Genomic DNA, 22616 nt, shown 5'->3' with positions numbered 1-22616 from the left:
ATGAGCAATGAAGATGAGGAATTTCTTAGGAAATTAGGGTACTTACCTCAAGCACAAGGAAGAGATAGGAAGTCCCGAGAATTGATTAGATTCCTCATGGGTTCGATTCCTGCTAATGACTATGATTATCTCCACATCTTACAGTTGGCCCGATCTTTTTGCTTTCATAATGGGTTGTTATACAAATATCTTGATCATGCCAAAACCAAACACCAGATTTATGCTCCTCCCAATTTAAGGTCTAACATCATCTGGCACTGTCATTCAATATCTGGACATGCCGGCGCAGATAAAGTAATGATGATCACCAAGGAAAAGTTCGCGTGGGAGTACGAGACGTGATGTTAGAAATGTTCTCCGAACCTGTGATGTCTGCCAACGGATTAAGCCTAATAATCGATTATTGAGGGAGTTTCCGAAACCACTTCTTCCCGAAAGACCTGGTGAAATACCGGCTTTAGACCTATATGGGCCACTCCCTAAGGCAAACCGCAGCAACAGGCACATCGTGGTGGCAGTAGATGTCTTCTCCAAGTATATGATGCTGCTGCCCATTCAGAAGGCCAATGCCGGAAACATTCTCTGCAGGATAAAGAGAAACATTATTCCAGAAATGGGAAAACCGGAGTTTCTACTCACCGATCATGGACCCCAATTTACATCTATGGAGTTCCAGACGGCGCTTAAAGATCTCAAAATAAGACACATTATGAATTCTATTCAGCACCCAGAGGCTAATTCTGCTGAGATGATCATGCGCGAAATTGCAAGGTTTTGCGATTATATTGTAGAGGTCAACACTGGAAATGGATGGAAGTCTTACCCGTGATGCAGCGCTGTTTTAATTCAACTATCCACGAGTCTACTCAGGATATCTCCATGACAGTACACAGAGATGTTATGCCTGATAGATCATGGGACCAATTACTACCATTAGTACAGCAATCACTTATCAGACTCGAATAGACACAACAAGGGAGAAACATAGACATGCTGCTCAGATTAGAGAAATTCGGTACAGAAACCTCACTTTTCCACAACCACTTTGAGTCAATGACTATGTCCTGATTAGGAAACCAGCTGCTTCTCACCCCGAACTCCACATCTATGCAAAGTTCTGCCCACTTTACGTAGGACCCTATAGAATTGCATAGGTTCTAGAAAACAGGGGCATACAAAATTAACAAACTGGATGGAAGTGACGAAGGCATTTACAATGCAGCCAACCTAAAGAAATATTTCAAGGGAGAACATCATTGAAAGAAAATCCTGTCAAATTTTCTTTCTCCCAGAAGGAGCGGGAGGTGTACCGGGAACAGCAGTACGGAACTAAGTCCCCGCAATTAAAACTTAAATTTCAAGCTACGCGCCGGCTCAGCTGCAGAAGGCAGCCAGGGACAGCGAGCAACCTGTGCGTGTGACATAGAGCGGATTGACGTCACAGCCTGCCTCCCCGCGACACAGAGAGCCTACATCAGCATAGAATGTTCGAAACGTTCTTTGGCTAATAACTCCTTTCATTGCAGTAATTGGCTAAAATCAACTACATCATCATGTAGCCCCATATTGTATCTCCATTCCTACAAGGTTTGGTAAAAATCCGGCAAGAGACTACAAAGTTGTTGAGCGAAATGTAAAGACACATTTTGGCTTGGATCGTGTATAAATTGAGAGCTGCGTCCCTCAGCAGAACAGTGTGTGTCATAGTGTGTGTGGAGTTCGTGCGGCGAGTAGCGGGCGACAACACGGATCCTCTATACCACAGCCGGTTGGTTCGTGGGGACCGCGGCGCTATGTGAGTGATAGTCTCATTTCGCCGAGTTCAAGACTTATACTCCACATTTGAAATTATAAATATTTCAGCGAGTTGCAAATGATAATTTTATTTTGCCGAGTTCCCGTGATTCATGAGTGACAGAATCTAGCCTCATTTAAGACGGATTTAAACTTTAATAGTGATCTATTCGGACAGATGTTTCAAACTTACATTTTTTACAAGTGTTTATATATAACCCATGATTGATTAAACAATCCGAACAGTGATAAATTGTGAATGATATTCGCATTGCCAACTAATTGAAATATTTTGCAAATTTTGTGTGTCAGAACTTTTCAGACTGTGACAAGTGATTAATTAATGAATTAATTTCAATCTATGACTGTGTCATCAGACTTATAGCAATCGTGGAATTTTCCAATATCTCGTGCATTCAGAGTAGACATTGGACTGTGATTAGCTTCAGTCCATGTATTACGCATTTAATCTGTGCAGACATTGAACTGTGAGTTAATAATAGACTGTGAAACGCTTATTTGAACTGTGCATTTGCTATAGACAATGAGCTGTGTGTTAATGACAAGACTATGGAGATTTATTTAGGTCGTGCACTCGTGGTAGGCATTGAACTGTGCTAAGAAGTGAATTACGTATTCGAACTTTACATTCATGGTAGACATTAGACTGTGTTTAAGGTGCACATTTACCATGAAATTAAACTGTTTATTCATGACTATCAATGAACTGTGCATTTAAACTGCGGGTTTTCAATTGACAATATTTTTTTTGTGATCAAACCACGGACTGTGGAAGAGTGAAACCCATTTCATTTCAAATTAATGAACCAAATCGGTTTACAAGTGAAACATTTTCTTTTTCAAGTGACTGAGTTAAAATTTCACGTAACCCTAAACAAATATTTTGTTGTTTCAAGTACCACATTTTCTTTAGTCAATTTTATTGACATTTGATTACGTTACACTACGAGTGATTCCTTTGTGCATCATTCAAATCTGTTACTCAAGAAACTCTTTCAGTGTCCCAGGTGCTAATGTGTACAGTCATAAGTCATCCTCCGTGCAACCAAATGTCAATGGTCACATTACTAAGTTATCCGATCTTCTGGACGTCGTATGGATACTCCAGAACTTATAGAATTTCCTTCGTGGGAGAAATCGTGGTTCCATGGTGCCGAGAGGAGACTGATGGCAGTACAAGGAGAGCAGCCGGATTTCGAGTACATCACGAGCCTGGATGAGGAAAGAACCAATTCCTGCATATTTGCTGTATGAAGGTGATATAATTTTGAACTTTGTTAATAAATTCAGAATTTATTAAAAAAGAACTTCAGAATCATTTCAAGAAACCCTTCTTCCTCTGTAAGCACTTCAATCAGAAATGGTACACGCCCTGCGTCTAACTCATACTCGTCAAAGTACAGTATTTTCTGTTACAATACGGCATGTGGTGTGTGGCCTATTGTTGTGTGTGCTTCAGACTAACTGTTGTGAGATTCAAAGGAAAAGGACCTTCCCCTCCCCCCTCTCCTTCATGACCTCTCGCCTTACCCCACCCCGCTCCCCTTGCCCTGCCACTCCCTCCTTGCCCGCCGCTTCCTTTTCCTTTGAATCCCACAACAGTTAGTCTGAAGCACACACAACAATAGGCAACACACCACATGCCCTATTGAGAGATAAGTCTCATATAACCTATGCCATCTAACACACACTCTCCTTCAATTCATTAATTTAATTTTATCTAATTTATTCAGGTTAACTTCATGGGCACTGCAATGAATTGCGAATTTTATACCAGACACAATATATCTGTTTTAACCACATCTTCATGCGCCGTCTTGACAATGTCCAACAACATTTCAGCATGATTTAACAAGCACCACGAGAGCATCTCATTTTATTATGTAGATTGATGTTGAAACACCATCTAGCAGTTCTGCGTCAGCTGGTGGTTATTTACAGAAGCGTCCAATGACTTGCATATGTCCAACACCACTCAAGTAGGTGGTTGACTACGGGATCAACATTTACCAGTTTCCGTTTAAAATTCAATTAGTAATGATTAAAAGTGTTAGAAATAACAGTTCTGTGAATATTAATACATGAAAGAGTCTCGATGATGAGCATACTCAAGATGCAAGAATTTAGAACCTAGTTATTTCTAATTTACTCATAATTTCATCCCAGTTTTTAATGTCAATTTGTATACATTTGTTTCAATTGTTTTATGTTAATTGTGTGCACGTACATTTGTTTAGTTATTAGATGTTTTACACTAAGGCTGAAGATGGCCAGCTCTGGCCAAAACTAGTCCCTAGATAATGTAATTTAGAATATTGCATATTATAGTTTTGAAAGGTGGACCATTACGACATTAATTTAATAAGATGTACAATATTATAGGGAAGGATCCACCTTTCAATACTCCGTAGTAAAAAGTAGTTACAACCTGTTTAATGGGACCGGTTTCAACACATTTAGAGTGTCATCATCAGCCAATTGGCGAAGATCTTAACAATAACTAACATATTAAACACAGGCAAAATATTAACATTGTATCACATCGTGGCAATTCAGTTAATGTTCAAAACACAATAATCACAGTCAAGAGAGTAAACAGAACATCACTATCTTGCGCCGAAAACAAATATATTTGAAGTTCATAAGCAGATTAAGTGTGCACTTATGTAAAGTCGTTGCTAGGCAGGTCTTGTAGGCATTTGTTTCTCCGGCCGAAGAGTAAAAGGTGACGTGAATGAAGTCTTAGGGAAATAGTGTAGGATTTAATTTCGTCAAAATCAAAGTGGATATATAGGTTTTAAAATAATTTAAAACGTTAAAAAAGAATAAAGCCAAATAAAAATATATTAAAAATGGGAAGAAATAATGAAAGAAATACGAGGTTCAACTCGAAACAACTTGCCGTAGTAATTGATAAAGTTGTTTCGAGTTGAACCTCGTATTTCTTTCATTATTTCTTCCCATTTTTAATATATTTTTATTTGGCTTTATTCTTTTTTAACGTTTTAAATTATTTTAAAACCTATATATCCACTTTGATTTTGACGAAATTAAATCCTACACTGTTTCCCTAAGACTTCATTCACGTCACCTTTTACTCTTCGGCCGGAGAAACAAATGCCTACAAGACCTGCCTAGCAACGACTTTACATAAGTGCACACTTAATCTGCTTATGAACTTCAAATATATTTGTTTTCGGCGCAAGATAGTGATGTTCTGTTTACTCTCTTGACTGTGATTATTGTGTTTTGAACATTAACTGAATTGCCACGATGTGATACAATGTTAATATTTTGCCTGTGTTTAATATGTTAGTTATTGTTAAGATCTTCGCTAATTGGCTGATGATGACACTCTAAATGTGTTGAAACCGGTCCCATTAAACAGGTTGTAACTACTTTTTACTACGGAGTACTGAAAGGTGGATCCTTCCCTATAATATTGTACATCTTATTTTCTCTATTCAATACGGAACAATCATGAAGTTTTTAACTTTAAATTAATTTAATAATTATATTGTGATTACAATTCAATACAGATCAGAACCATTCGGTTTATATCCTATGATAGGATCAACAAACACCTATACCAACCGTGGAGGGTAAGAGAGATGAAGACTTACATAAAAGGTCACCAAGATATAATTTAATACCTGGAGTAAAGAAATGTACAGGACAAATATTGAAGGTTTTAGGGGGAATAACTGTTACATATACGCCATCCTACACATAACGTAACTCTCGTAAAATCTTCAATTATTATGTTTAATACACATTGAATGGCCAAAAGTAAAGCGAAGGGGTGTCCCATTAGAAAATGTGCCATATATGAACCCTGAACATTGCGGCTAGCTGCGGCATAGGTGAGCAGTCTGTCACAGGCACCAGTGTCGTTAGGATAGCAACACGTCACGAGTTAACCGACTTTGAACGTGGAGTGATCAGCGGTGCATGGTGAACGGGTCATAGCATTGCGGTGATTACATGTGAATTTGCGTTTCCAAGGTCAACATTGTCAAACGTGGATCTTCAATATCGCAGAGAGAATGTTACCACCCGCGTGAACTAGACCTATTCCATTCACAGCTGTATTTTAATTTGCAAATTCTTTTTAATTATGTGTTAACTAACGGTAACATTTTAATGGTGTAAAACAATTTTAACGAACAAATTAATTATAAGAAGGTTCAATGTAAAGTCTTAACCTTGACATATTTGTTCAAATGAGGCTGAAGATGCTTGATATAACAAGTGAAACATGTCCCTGTTAGTGTTATATTGTAGAAAAATGTCCTTTTAGAGACAATTACCATTTTTATGTATTGAATTAGGTGGAAAATAAAAACAAGAATTGTAACTATTAGTATTATGTTCAATACGGGTAAAAAAACATGAAAATAGTTTTATGCAATGTGATAGCCCACCAGGCAAAAATTGTAATAAATAAATATATTAATCTCAAGGTTACAGTAAGATTACCAAACACTTATGGTTTTTAAAAGAATCTGTGAAAAACAATCTATAATTTCACCACTATTTAACATCCCCAACACAATTAACTTATCGAACACTAAATTTTCTGATCAAGAAATGAACATATGGAATAAAGGAGCAAAGTTTAATCGGTCCAACCCATACAAAACAGAGGATCTAACAACTACAATAGTGGAAATGGAATTTAATATACGGAAACTGCCGATAGAAACACAAAATTTGAAATAAAAAAGAAACTCCCAAATTTAGTAAAAGAAATGAAACCGACTCTAATCAGGCCCTATCAAAGCAAATAAAAGAGTTAAAAACCAAAATAAAAGCCAATAACATGACTGTAACTAAGGCAGATAAAAGTGAAACAATAGTTCTAGTAAATAAAAACAACTACATTAAAAAAACCAAAGAGTTTTTGTCGGATAAGTCCTATACAGTGGTGAACAAAGATCCGAGCGCCAGAATCCAAACAAGTTTAAAATCTATCCTTAAAAATTCTAATTTTTATTTAAAGAACAAGAACAACAGAAACTGATAAACACAAACCCAAAAATACCTAAGGCAAAGGCTCTGCCCAAAATACATAAAAACAACATACCAATCCGACCAATCATAAATAGCAGGAACAGCCCCACTTATATATAACACATCAAAATTTATAGACCAATTTCTAAAAACATATTACAAGTTTAATAATATTTCTTCAGTCAAAAATTTGATAGAATTCTGTGAAAGATTAAAAAAGTTCAACCGGCAGATTCATCACAAAATAATCTTGTTTGATATCACTAACTTGTATTCCAACAGACCTACTAATGAAACAGTTGAAATAATTAAATCCAATTTATCCAAATATAACAATTTAAGTAAACTAGAAATAAAAGAATTTATTAAATTACTCAAATTTGTATTCAATAACAACTACTCATTGAATAATATAATTTATCACCAATTATGCTTGGCTATGAGGGATCCCAGCTATGGGATACTGGCCGATATATATAGAATCTGAGGATGTTCTTGTAGAACGAATCATGTCATTCTTTGTATGTTAGTGTGTATTTTACAGGTATGTTTATAGTGTTATAATTTACATTGTATTTGCTGTGTGTTTGACAGACTGAAAGGCCTTTGTTACATTTGTTCCTTGTAAGTTCGGATGTGTTTCATTTAGTGTATTGCAAGAACATTTCCAGAAGTCGATATTTCTAGACTGATTGTCGAACAGTATATATATCGAGCTGACAGGCTGAGAGGCAAGAGACAGTGTAGTAAGAGAATGTAGAGTGAGTGTTACAGTGAACTGAGGAGTTGGTTGATATCTGAACTTCTCAGAATCAACTTCAGTGAGAGGGTAATCAGTCGTGCCATGTGATGGTTAAGTGAATGATCAGTGTGTGGACTTGTCGATATCTGTATTTGTCAGAATCAGCAGTAAATTGCTTCAGTGCATTTCCCTTAATAGTGTAGTCATCATCATCATCATCATCATCATCATCATCATCATCATCACCACCACCACCATTTTCCAGCTCCAGTTTCCCGGGTGTGGTGTACAAGCGCTCGCCACTTATTCCTGTCAAAGTATAGTTTCTGTTCCTCTATGTCCTCCCACTTGGCATTCCTCTTGCTGATCTCCGATTTCACTTTGTCTCCCAGCAGGTCTCTGCCCTTTCACTTCTCTGTCAAAGTAATTCCTTGCTGTTCTTGTTCCGTCCATCCTCATAACATGTCCAAACCATTGTAGCCTGCGTCTTCCTATAAACTCTAACAGGTATTTTGATGCCAGCTTCCTTCCTGTTTGCCTCATTTCTAATCTTGTCCTTCCTGGTCATTGTTCTGATGAATTTAATTTCTGTTGAATGGATTATACTATTTGCCTTGTTATGCAGGGTACATGTTTCGAATCCATTTGTGAGAAATGAAATTAAGTAGATTGTGTACAACTGTGTGTTGTTAAGGAATAGATGTAGCAAAAATAAAGTGGTTTTATACAAGGAAGTGAATGTATCTCATGTGATATTTATTTACACCAAAATAAAATCGCATTGAGAATGATCCCTCCTTTCCCTTCTCCAACATTTGCCTTAACCCAATTTCTGAATAATACTCTACTCTGGCTCCCATTCCCCCACACACCTTCCCCACATGTCTAATAATGGAATCCCCCTTGACCAGAGCATTAACACTTATAATACATTCAGACTTACAGCAATGTCAAAATACATACAAAATCACATAATTACCATATACTTTCATGCTCTTTAGTACAACATGCTCATAATGTCATATTCCTACAAATTGCCATGATTGAATTACATTATTGGGTATTATCATCATTGAGTTACACCATCAATTAAATGGCGAAGTTCACATTTTTCTAAGATGAGGGGTTCAGAACTTTGTACGGTTACAAAATTAAAGTCTTGACACTTAAATTAGATTGCCACACACGTTTGTGTGGTCTGTTGCATTCTACGCCTTGGAAGCCTGGACACTACACAATGCAGAATTTTCTCGAAGCATTCAAATGTGGTGCTTCCATTGGATGATGAAAATCTTATGGAAGGATAAGATCTCTAATTCCATGGTCCTTGAGATGGCAAAACAGAGAAGAGCTTTGTACCAGTTTTATGCAAAGAGTATTTGTTCTGAAGGGGAAATGTACATACATCACTCAAAATTTATGCAGACAATAAATAGCAGAAGATTTCATTGAAGGGGATGTACCATGTGTTCGACTGAGATAGAGCTTCATCAAACAAATAGTGAATGGCATAGCGGCAGAGAGCTGTGGCACACCTCTGGATGGGGGCCACTTACGAAGAATATATCCACGGGGCGGAGACTAAATGTTGGTGACATAGGTGCACCTAGGAACACCTGTGGATGGGAGTTTTTTACAATTTGCTTTACGTTGCACCGATACAGATAGGTCTTATGGCGACGATGGGACAGGAGTGGGCTAGGAGTGTACAGGAAGCGGCCATGGCCTTCATTAAGGTACAGTCCCAGTATTTGCCTGGTGTGAAAATGGGAAAGCATGGAAAACCATCTTCAGGGCTGCTGACAGTAAGGTTTGAACCCACTATCTTCCGAATACTGGATACTGGCCGCACTTAAGCGACTGCAGCTATCGAGCTCAGTGGGTGGGAGTGATTGAATAGATCCACAGATAATCCCCCCGCCTGCCGTAGAAAGCGACTAAAAGGTCATGTGCCCCTTGGTCCTCTCTCCAAGATTATTTGTAGACCAATCAAAATTTACGTGCGTGCTGCTTGCGGAACGACCTCTTACGTGTGTGATTATGACCAAAAGCCCAGGCGGTGTACAAATCCCATCAGGTGGGAGTGCCATGTACCCTGCAGTAGTATCTGCCTGATGAAACAGGTCCCCACACAGCTGAATGACAGAGCATATGTGACCCGTTGTGTGAAAGGGACAGAGAGTACGAAGGTAATCCCAAAAATAAGGTCTCCTATTTTTTTAATAAACAAACAGACCTGTTTATTTCTACAATGGTTTACATCATTTTACAGCTTGAACATTTAGCTATTTTTATACATAATCACCATTTTGGTCAATGAATTTTTGTAGATGCTGTGAAAGTTTTTGTATGCCCATATCACACCAGCTCGCCGTCATGCTGTTCAGGAAGTTGTGAACCTCATTTTTCACCTCGTTGTCAGTGCTGAATCGCTTTCCAGCCAAATGTTCTTTCAACTTAGGGAACTAGTGATAGTCACTGGGCATCAAGTCGGGACTATAGGGTTGGTGGGTGATGATGTTGCACTGAAACTGTTGCAGGAGAGCAACTGTTTACCGGGTGACATGCGGGTGAGCATTGTCATGGAGAATGTTTACGCCCTTGATCAACATTCCACTTCTCCAGTTCTGAATTGCCCGTCTGAGTTTTTTCAGGGTCTCACAGTACCTGTCAGCGTTAATTGTGGTTCCAGCGGGCATAAAGTCGACCAACAATACTCCTTTTCGATCCCAAAACACAGTTGTCATGACTTTACCGGCAGACCGTGTTTGCTTGAATTTCCGCGGCTCTGGCAAGGAGGGATGCCGCCACCAGCGTGATTGTTGCTTGGTCTCAGGTGTAAAGTGGAATGCCCAGGTTTCGTCACCCATGACAATTGAGTCCAAGAAGTTGTCCAGTTCGGCTGCAAAGCATTGAAGAAACGCACGGGAAGAATCAACTCGTTGCCGCATGTGGTTTTCAGTCAGCATGCGTGGCACCCATCTTGCGCACACCTTCCGGTATTTCAACTTTTCCGTTAAAATTCTGTGAGCGGCGCTTCGGGAGACCTCAGGAACCAAAGTGCAGAGATCATCCAGGGTGATCCGCCGATCTTCACACATGATTTGCTCAACCTTCAAGACTGTCTTGACAGAAATTGATGGTCTCCGTCTCCTTTGTTCATTGTGAATTTCAGTCCAACCGGCTGCAAACACTCTACACCACTTACGAACATTTCTGACATCCATGCACGACTCACCATACACTTCTGTCAAATGGCGATGGATTTCAATTGGTTCAGTACCTTTTGCATTCAAAAACCTAATAACTGCGTGCACTTCACACTTGGCGGTAACATCCAATGGGAACTCCATTCTTAACGGCTGCCAAACCAAGACTGAGTGTCTAAGCACGGCGTGCACATGCTTATATGCGAGCGCGGGAAACACTCTTCACAATACTGTAACCTACAGCCACACAAACAAGTTCTGTATTTATAAAAAAATAGGAGACCTTATTTTTGGGATGACCCTCGTAGGATTTTTCATTGATGAGGTTCTTATCATCCTAAAATTGGCATAAGATACTGAGTATTTTAGAAAAATAATTCATGCTTTTAGTTGCGTATCCTCAGAAGATTTTAATAATTAATTACTAGTAAGAAAACAGTATGTAAAAAAGACATAATTACAGCTTTCACTAATTTTCTTACCAATTGTTCAAAGTTTTCATGACATCAAGTGACGAGGACTTGAACTGTTGTGCAAATTAGTATGTTAAGAAAACTCAACAGTGGGATCATTCAACGACTCATGTATGAACCTGTGGCCAGGGGGCAAACCATACAAAAATGTCAATCTTGTGGTGACTGATCAAGCACACTACATGCTTTTGGCTTTAAAACAACTGAAGGGAATGAGGCCTAACCTCAGCCTTGTGACATGTATAGCACATGGACAACACCATGTTTGTGAAAGTATCAGGGAGAATTACAGCAGGGTAAATGACTTCATTTTAGCTGGCCCCGTGGTGTAGGGGTAGCATGCCTGCCTCTTACCTGGAGGACCTGTGTTTGATTCCCGGCCAGGTCAGGGATTTTTACCTGCATCTGAGGGCTGGTTCGAGGTCCACTCAGCCTACGTGATCAAAATTGAGGTGCTATCTGACGGTGAGATAGCGGCCCTGGACGAAAAAGCCAAGAATAACGGCCGAGAGGATCCATCGTGCTGACCACATGACACCTCGTAATCTGTATGCCTTTGGGCTGAGCAGAGGTCGCTTGGTAGGCCATGGTCCTTCGGGGCTGCTGTGCCATGGGGTTGGTTAAATGACTTCATTGCTGCTCTGAAGAAGATTCTTTTAAAGGCTCCTAGTCAAGTTTTGTGCAAAGAAGTGACTGAGGTCCACCTTCCACAAATTCCTGTCACCACAAGGTGGGGTACTTGGATAAGATGTGCAATTTTCTTGTGCAAACTTTTAGTAAAATCAAATGCTTCATATCTGCCCTAGACTCAATGGATGCAGCAGCCATCAAGCAGGCCCAACAATTACTCAATGCCAAAGACCAAGTGCTGGAATTTTTTGCAATGCATGGCTACAAGTATTTGACTGATGTGATTCAGAGATTGAAAGGAGGTGGTATGGAGAAGGAGGAACAGTGGAAGAAGTTGATGAGTGTCAGGAACAACCTTGATGGATTTGCTAAAGACAAATTCAAATTAAATTAAATTTGACAGACAAACCAGATGTGGAAACCTTTGCAACTTTGAGTGAACTCCCTTCACAAGTCCTGTCTGCTAATGATTCTGCAATCACAAGCTCTCCTAGGATGCTAAGGAGAACCAGTGAAAAGGAACTGCTAATATTAGTGACCTGAGAGATTTTTTTCCCCTCCTACTGGTTTAATGTCACACTAATACTGAGTTATAGGGCCAAAATGGAGAAAATACCAGGCTCTTCAAATACAGTTAACTTCTCACAATGTAACTCTGCGCTGGAAGTGTGTAGAAACAGCCATTTGGTAGACTTAATTCTGATAAGAAAATTAATATCACCAAAAGAACTGGATTTGGTGGACAAGAACATGAATATTTAGATTGATGCTTTCACAGACCGTAATTGTAGACATGATAATAATCTTTAAGTCTTCCTCGTCAACAGATGAGATTTTCTTCCAAAGACATAGAGCAAAGTTCTCTGCAAAATGTAAAGATTTTCACCTTGTTTTCAGATATGGCAAAAGCCCAGTAGATTATTATCATGCCTGTACTTCAGTTACCCCAGCAAAACTGGCCACATTATTATTTTTTTTTTTTTTTTATTTTTTTTTTTTTTTGCTAGTTGCTTTACGTCGCACCGACACAGATAGGTCTTATGGAGACGATGGGACAGGAAAGGGCTAGGAGTTGGAAGGAAGCGGCTGTGGCCGTAAGTAAGTTGCAGCCCCATCATTTGCCTGGTGTGAAAATAAATAAATTAAAATTAGAAGAAGAAGAAGAAGAAGAAGAAGAGAATAACTTACTTAGCGGCCATTGCAGGACTGCCTCCTCTGACATAATAAAAGAATGCAGAAACAAGTTGTCCTTGACTTTCTTTTAATTCAGCAGCTCGACGGAATTGTTTGGTTGCCAACAAATGCGAAATGTACTTTTCACGGAAGTCCTCCACATTTATGTAGCCCAATCTTGAAGCCAAGTCATATGCTGCAAAACATATATAAACATTATATACAGGAGTGAATATGTGTGATAAATAATGTAATGGCCAAATCGGTTTTTAATCACAATTTCAACATTTATGCTCAGGTAAGAAAGATATCAGGAGTGAAATATATATACATCTAGGAAACAGATGGAGAGCAGTGGCTTACCATGTAAGACCATGTGGATAGAGTACCTGCAGTCTTCGTCAGTGACGAAAATTTTGGACCAATGTTTTTCTTTTATGTGTACTCTATCCACGCATTTATATGACCAAGGACTCAGCTCTCACATGCATTATATACAATAGTTCTTGGTTTCTCATCTCGGATGAGATAAATATTTTTAGTGGAACCCAAATAATAAAACCACAAGATTAAGGGAATATTTAAATAATCAAACTGGAACGCTCTCCAACAGTCAACATATCAATGAATATATAGTATATATCATGGTTACTCATCATAACAGCCAAGCCAAGGGAATATTTAATTCAAAGAAACTGGTCAAACATAGAAAAGACTTTCCATCTGAAAGCAAAGACTATTTACGAGAGATCAATAAAACATGACACAGACACTCAAACAAGATTACAAAAACATCCTCCAATATTCCACCAGAGCAATATTACATAATATATGTATGTATATCCCTTAGACCCATTTCCTGGGAACTGTCCCAGCATTTGCCAAGAAGAGAAAATGGGAAATCATTAAAGAAATATAATTAAAATCCCATTCTCAGGACAGCCGATGGTGCGGTTCGAACCCTCGTCACCCAAATGCAGAGCTTGCCTCCGTAACTCATTAACAAACGCTTTATCTGCGTTTGTACCATGTAACATAAATAAACTGCAGGAAACATTATGTTTTATGAAGACTTCACCCCACTTCTTCAGAAATGAAACAAGACTAACAATAAATTTTCTAATAATGCTGTAGGATTTGAAATTAATTCACCATTGCTCTTCTTATGGAATGGTACCCTCTTTAATCACCAGATGGCCCACTATGTGCAAATGTATTTATAAAAATAGTGTTGTTGCAATTTTTGCACCAAAGCTGATGTTTTCTCAGCCGTGAGTTAGGACTGCATTTACGTCAGGCCCGCCAAGCCACACCGGGCTAGTCTCACCGGGGGGATCCAGCTGAGCACCTCTGTCATAGTTCATAAAATAAACATGCACAAGATATAAGCGATTATGAGTCATAAGCAACAAATTTCATTCTGGATCCATATTGACAATTGATCACAATCAAATGTATGAAAGGTCCACCTATTCAATACACTTCATAAGAATATTTATTCACCATTGATCATTTACATGAAATAGGTTTTGTCATCCAATACCACAGTATTATTTCTATTATCTATATACAGTTATTAAAAGTTTTAATATTAACAGTTTTCATTTCTAAGAATTCTTTTACATCATAAAATGGATTTTCCAACATCCAGTTGTACAGTTTTCTTTTAAAATTATTGATGGACACATCCTGTGCAGAGAATGGGAATTTATTAAAAAATATTATGCTATTTTCTTTATGTGAGTTTACCTGTTTTCACAAGTCTATGTCTTGGGACATCAATATTACCCTTATTATGAGTATTGTGTTGATGAATGTTTTCCCTGATGGTAAATTCACTCCAGGGTAGGCAAGATTATAGAGGAGATGGAAAGGGACGGAATCATCATGAAGGCCCGAAGTCATTTTGTTAACCCTTTAGTGGTGGTTTCTAAGCCAGATGGATCGCTGTGCGTATGTTTAGACACCAGATCTGTAAATGAAAAGCTAATCCCGGAGAATGATCAGGCTCCGACGATTAAAGACATCATCAGAAAATTTAAGGGCATGAGATACTTCTCTTCTGTTGACTTTACGTCTTCCTACTATCATATTCTGCCCGAGGAAAAATCCAGGTTACTGACAGGGTTCATATATGACCAACAGACGTATGTTTTCTAACGACTTCCTTTTGGAATCCGCAACGCTGGTGCTGCGCTCATCAGAGCACTCGACAGATGTTTAACTGATGAGGTAAAAGCATTTACCATGAGGTACATTGATGATTTGCTCCTAGCGACTGAGAATCTAGAAGAACACATGGTTAAGCTGGAGAAACTTCTCAAGAATTTGTCTGATACTGGTTTCCATGTGAACTTAAAGAAATTCCACATTTGTGCGTCCGAGATCCTATTTCTAGGACATATCATAGACGGCGGTGGCGTGAAACCAAATCCGGTCAAGGTCGAAGCCATCAGCAATTTCCCTAAGCCGGTTAGAGTCAAACAGGTCAGACAGTTCCTGGGAATGGCTCAATTCTTTTCAAACCATTGCCCAAACTACACTCAGACAGTAGCTCCTTTGCAAGATATGCTAAGGAAAGGCAATAGATGGAAGTGGAACATCGAATGTGACCAGGCCTTCGCTAAAATTAAAGAAATGCTCCTAAACAATATCAAGTTGGGATACCCTGATTTTATCAGACCCTTTATTCTACAAACGGATGCCTCGAACATCAGGATTGGAACAGTTCTTTTTCAGGAAGAAACTGACAACCCTGAAAACAGGACATATTTGGCTTTCGTCAGTAGGAAAATCAGGAAACACGAGAAACATTACTCCGTAACTAAGCTAGAAATGTTGACAATAGTTTATGCTCTTAAATACTGGCAAAAACTGATTTATAGATTTCCCATTATTGTTAGAACTGATCACCGTGCATTAACCTTCATGCTGAAAACAACTATGGCCTCTGAACGAGTCTTCAGATGGACACTCTTCGTACAGCAATTTAATCTTCAACTGGAACATTGCTCAGGGAAAAATAACTTACTGGCCGATTACTTAAGTAGAAATCCTAATTTTGAAACCGTGGATGTGCATCAGATAGAATTAGTACAGGAAGACGACGAATTTTTACGGCTTGGTTATCTTCGACAGGCACAGAAACGAGACCCTAAGTTACGGCCGATCATTAACTGTCTCGAGGGCAAGCTCACTCCAGACGAGCCAGAGTTCAGAAAAATCAGGAGGCAAGCTAAGAATTTCCGCTATGTTAATGGAGTTCTGTATAAGTTTGTTGATTCGGCTAAGACGAAGCTAAGAGCCGTCGTTCCACCTAAATTGCAGGAACCTCTTACTTGGCATAAACATAGAATTACAGGGCGTGGCAGAGTGGATAAAACTGTTGCCACCATATTAGAATCATTCATGTGGGAAGGATTGAGGATCTTGGTAAATAATGTCATCAGGACGTGCGACACTTGTCAGAGGGTCACACCAAGTTCTCACTTGTTACAGCAAAGTCCCATTCCTATTTAGCCATCTGCTCCGAGAGAACTGTATGCAATGGACCTGTTCGGTCAAATTCCAACTTCAAAGAGGGGAAATCGTCATGTGATTGTGACCATTGATATATTTTCAAAATACATAACGCTGTATCCTATCCAGAAGGCCAACATGAAATCTGTTCTATGGAGAATCACCCGAAACATAATTCCTCATATGGGAAAGCCTAAGGCTATCTTAACGGATCACAAACCACAATTTACTTCTGTGGAATTCAAGCAAGCCATGACCCAGCTAGGCATCAAACATATACTACATTCTGTGAGACATCCGTCCAGCAATCCAGCGGAACGTGTGATGCAAGAACAAGCTAAATTCTATAGGATATTCTGTGGGAATGCATACTGGAAATGGGTAGATGTACTCCCGATCATCATGGAGTGTTCTAATGGCACTATTCACGAGACTACATCTCAGATTCCATCAGTACTTCATTTTAATAATTATGCAGTAAGGCCCTGGGACCACATTATTCAATGTCCAGGTATGGTGAGACCTACTCCACAGGAAAACATCGAGAAGGCAACTGAGTCTTTGAAGCGCCATGCTGAGAGACGTAACAGAAGAGTTCAAGGAAGAAAATTCCGCCAGCCTCTCCGATTGAATGAATACGTATTATTGAGAAAACTCGCCATGTCTGAACCTACAAGCAAGTTCTACGCGAAGTTCGCACCATTGTTCGTGGGACCATATAAAATTATTAGAATATTTGGCAACAACTCATATAAAATCCAAAGTCTCGATAAGTCATACGAAGCAGTCCACAATGCAGCTAATCTAAGAGTCTACAGGACACCTACACAATAAACCAACATTAAGTAACCGTCCACTTAGAGGGAAAATTATTTACTGAATAAGGAGTCAAAACTTATGGAACACCCTGTATGAAAGTCCTAGGCTACCAGATGCAAAAAGCGGAACGGAGAACTTCGAGTCTCAAGGAGAACGGACACCTGTTGTGAGCTCAACTTCGATGCAACTTCTTCTGCTATGAAATTACACTCCAACCAAGGGAGAGATGTCCCCTTCAAAATTGGCTATCTTTAGAATATTTACGACACGTCAACATTAAAATTTTTATTGTTCACCAGGAGTTGTATTCATCACTTGGGAAGCAATGGGCGAGCACCAAACTGGTTTTTATCTGTCGTTTAGAAGGACAATTACTGATCCGTGTTCGACTGAGTGCAGGGTAGATCACGTGACAAGCCTGTGTTTCCAGCAAGCCATGCGCCAACGACCTGGGCTGTGAGCAAGCTTCAAGAAACAGTCACAGCTAATTACAAAAGACCCCGTGAACCAATGATCGTCTCTAAAAAGTACACACCTCCCGAGCGAAGACTATAAAATGTCATGTTCGCAGTAAATCGATCTCTACTCTGATCTCTACTACGCCACTCTGCTCTGCTGCTTTACGATGCTACTCTGCTCTACGTAGTTACTCTGCTCTGGTCAACGTTAACCACGTGGGAAGAAAATTCTGCCGTGCAAGCAGGCAGCCACTCTCCTAAAATTAGGGCATTTCATTATCAAGTCTAATGGAGTGAATCTCAACATTAGTCAACCAAGTTAAGTTTATATCTCCAAGAGAACATTAAGTACTCCAATGTGTGTGTACACATTTTAATATCTGTTGTATTAGTTACAGCCTACATTTCTGGAGTGTGACGGAATTCATCCCAGTGAATCGCGGTGTACATCAAGATGGATTCTTCCTCTACAATGTGCATCTTAATTTCATCGTGGGACGTCTACTGCCGTGACTTCAACCTGGAATCGAACCTCAGCAAAACTTGAGCACCATTTAACTGTTTATTTTCTTTCTCATCTTTGTAAAGCTAGAGGATCTTTCTTCTCTAAATCGTAGCTCTATTAGTTCTTGTAGCAGATCGAGTTATTTCATTTTCCATTTCTTAAGGTGTCATGGTAGTCGAGTTACATGTGTGCGACTGAAATTTGGAACCTATTAGATTAGCTGTGTAGTCTGTCTTCGAGCGAGTTCTCATACATAGGATTTAGACAGATTTAAAAATCACTGACCACGCGATAAAGCTCATTTGTTTACCTGTGATACTGGAAATAATCTGGATTGGTGTTACGTGTAAAACTTGTGAGATAGGGTCGAATTTAGTGTCATTTTCAGATCACTTGCATTCTTTAGGATCAAGTCACCTAATTTCACGACATTTCAGGAGAACTGATAGATCTAATAAGCACTTAAATAATAATAAAATTAAGTAAAGATCGGGTTAAGAATGGAATTAAACAGTCGTGAGCTATAAATTATTTTCGATTCCTTATATTTGAGATTTAATGTGCTCAGTTCATGATGCACCTGGAATAAGGCAATCCTGCAGGATATTAATTGAATAATTTATTAATTGGTGGATTTATTAGTGAATGACTTGTTGTGTCTTTGAGAACACAATGTGATTTATTATAAGTGGAGCACATGTTGAATATATTTCATGAATAGGGAGTAATAATAATGTGATTAAGGCTCACGAACGCTACATTTGCGACTTGTAACCCATGTGATGGTGATGGTTATGGAATTCTATTAGAATCTTCAGATTAATTTCAGAAATTTTGATGAATCTCCGTTGCTCTTTAATAAGTATTTCATTCAAGTGATACCACGAACTTCGATCACTAGCCACTATTTGAGTAAGGATATTTCCAGACACGAATTCATCCTCCGGATATTATTGACGCGACCATGCTAAAAATAATTAACTAATTTATAAGGGCAGGAATCATTGTAAATAGTGTATATAAAAATTACGTGTTACCTTGTGTGAATGTGGTGTGTGTGGGTGTTGTTTTAATTATGAATATTTTCCATGTTTTCATTGTTTAATGAAATTTAATCCGGTCGTGAATTTATTGCAACGGCACGAATTGTGTTCAACGTTGTTTGCCACCACATTGATTTATTTAGCTCACCTTAAGGAACAATTTGATGAGATTAGTGTCAAGTACGACTAGGCTAGGATTTAATTTGCATTATTTAAAGATTTAGACAAAAGATCGTCGAGTTCATTTTAGCAAGGCAAGCGATTTGTAAATCAATCTTCAACTAGCTCACAAGTGGATATGAGAAACTTTCTATGTATTTTTCATTAAAATTCCGAAATATTTGCAAACTGACTTGAAACTTTAAATGCCATGCAAGGAAAATTTTAAGGTTCACAAACGGCATAATCAGCTTGAATTTAGGTGACGACGAGTAATGATAATAATAATAATAATAATAATAATAATAATAATAATAATAATAACAATAATAATAATAATAATAATAATAATAATAATTATAATTGGAAATCTACTTAATTAAGAAAGTGTGTATTACAATTGCCATGAGAATTATTTCGTGAGATACACTAATTTGTAAACACGATCGTGTGATGATAAAAGTAAAAATGCGACGCAGATAATGTTAGAGATTAATAATAATAATTAATTAATTATAAATTTTAGAATTAATTTTGATTTTCAATCAGAATATCTACTGGTGTTATCAATGAACATTATACACTTTAATTATTGAAATTCATCAGAATTCAACATTGACCACGTGTTGAGATTACCATAAATTAATGGAATTTTAAGTTAATTTTATTATAGTTCATGTTTGTGGGTTACTGTAGTCACGTCCTAGTTTGTGAACCATGGGCAACAGCTGAGTGGCCTAGTAAGTGGTCCTGAGAGTCGGGATACCACTTGCTATGGAATAGGAGTGGGCATCTCGGACATATTCTGAGTCGTGGCCCTCCTTGTGCTCAGGTGGCTAGGACTATACAATTCATCGGTGGTCCATAACCCGTTAGAAGAGAGATCCTCACTTAGACTATGTTCAAGTAGGGTAGCATCCTGCTTCATGAATTTACCGAGCTCAGAACACTTTAAGCAAGCTTCGGACCTATGGAAGTAATGGAGTCCCACTCCCATTTGACAGGCGAGGGACTCCTTGGAAACAACTTGGCGAACGAAATGGAATTCGATGGGGAGCTATAATTATTAATGGGGCTTATGGAAGAAAGAAGGCAGAACTGGCTGAGTCAGCAAAGAGGATGCATCTGGATGTGCTTGGAGTAAGTGATATTCGGATAAGGAGGAAGAGATTGGAGATTATACAGTGTACTTGATGGGTGTTAGAAAGGGAAGGGGAGAGTCTGGGGTAGGGCTCTTTATCAGGAATACCATTGCACGCAACATAGTTTCTGTTAGGCACATAAATGAGTGAATGATGTGGGTAGATTCGTCAGTTGGAGGAATTAGGACAAGAATTGTGTCCGTGTATTCACCATGTGAGGGTGCAGATGAGGATGAAGTTGACAAGTTTTATGAAGCATTGAGTGACATCGTGGTCAGAGTCACCAGCAAGAATAGAATAGTGCTAATGGGCGATTTCAATGCGAGAGTTGGGAATAGAACTGAAGGATATGAAAGGGTGATTGGTAAATGTGGGGAAGATATGGAAGCTAATGGGAATGGGAAGCTTTTGCTGGACTTCTGTGCTAGTATGGGTTTAGCTGTTACGAATACATTCTTCAATCATAAGGCCATTCACCGCTACACATGGGAGGCTAGGGGTACCAGAACCATAATAGACTATATCTTAACAGACTTTGAATTCAGGAAATCTATTCACGAGACTACATCTCAGATTCCATCAGTACTTCATTTTAATAATTATGCAGTAAGGCCCTGGGACCACATTATTCAATGTCCAGGTATGGTGAGACCTACTCCACAGGAAAACATCGAGAAGGCAACTGACCACTATCTGATCTGTAGTGAACTAAGTATTTCTAGGCCTAGGGTAGAGAAAGTGAAATCTGTCTGCAAACGAATAAGGGTAGAAAATCTCCAAGACGAGGAAATTAGACAGAAATACATGGATATGATTAGTGAGAAGATTCGAACAGTAGACAGTAAGCAGGTTCAGGATATAGAAAGTGAATGGGTGGCATACAGGGATGCTGTAGTAGAAACAGCAAGGGAATGGCTAGGAACAATTATATGTAAAGATGGGAAAAGGCAAACATCTTGGTGGAATGATGAAGTGAGAGCAGCCTGTAAACGTAAAAAGAAAGCTTATCAGAAATGGCTCCAAACAAGGGCCGAGGCAGACGGGGATTTGTACGTAGATGAAAGAAACAGAACGAAACAAATAGTTGTTGAATCCAAAAAGAAGTCATGGGAATATTTTGGTAATAACCTGGAAAGGCTAGGTCAAGCAGCAGGGAAACCTTTCTGGACAGTAATAAAGAATCTTAGGAAGGGAGGGAAAAAGGAAATGAACAGTGTTTTGAGTAATTCAGGTGAACTCTGTAGATCCCAGGGAATCACTGGAGAGGTGGAGGGAATATTTTGAACATCATCTCAATGTAAAAGGAAATCATCATGGTGGTGTTGCAAACAGCCAAGCTCATGGGGAGGAGGAAAATGATGTTGGTGAAATTATGCTGGAGGAAGTGGAAAGGATAGTAAATAAACTCCATTGTCATAAAGCAGCAGGAATAGATGAAATTAGACCTGAAATGGTGAAGTATAGTGGGAAGGCAGGGATGAAATGGCTTCATAGAGTAGTAAAATTAGCGTGGAGTGTTGGTAAGGTACCTTCAGATTGGACAAAAGCAGTAATTACACCTACCTATAAGCAAGGGAACAGGAAGGATTGCAACAACTATTGAGGTATCTCATTGATTAGTATACCAGGCAAAGTGTTCACTGGCATCTTGGAAGGGAGGGTGCGATCAGTCGTTGAGAGGAAGTTGGATGAAAACCAGTGTGGTTTCAGACCACAGAGAGGCTGTCAGGATCAGATTTCGAGTATGCGCCAGGTAATTGAAAAATGCTACGAAAGGAATAGGCAGTTGTGTTTATGTTCTGTAGATCTAGAGAAAGCATATGACAGGGTACCGAGGGAAAAGATGTTCACTATACTGGGGGACTATGGAATTAAAGGCAGATTATTAAAATCAATCAAAGGCATTTATGTTGACA

At 38.9% G+C, this 22616-nt stretch overlaps 1 protein-coding gene across 1 annotated transcript in view; it reads right to left on the bottom strand.

Annotated features, from left to right (window-relative positions):
* Oseg2 (intraflagellar transport protein Oseg2) overlaps positions 1–22616 on the bottom strand; it is an 892258-nt gene that overhangs the window by 514784 nt on the left and 354858 nt on the right. The window contains exon 14 of the mRNA XM_067142201.2: positions 13071–13251. Coding sequence (XP_066998302.2) covers positions 13071–13251 — 181 coding nt within the window. The remainder of the gene's footprint in view (positions 1–13070; positions 13252–22616) is intronic.

This window comes from Anabrus simplex, chromosome 2, assembly GCF_040414725.1.
Source record: "Anabrus simplex isolate iqAnaSimp1 chromosome 2, ASM4041472v1, whole genome shotgun sequence".
In the NCBI taxonomy this organism is placed as follows: Eukaryota; Metazoa; Arthropoda; class Insecta; order Orthoptera; family Tettigoniidae; genus Anabrus; species Anabrus simplex.
This window is presented reverse-complemented; position numbering and strand designations above follow the sequence as displayed.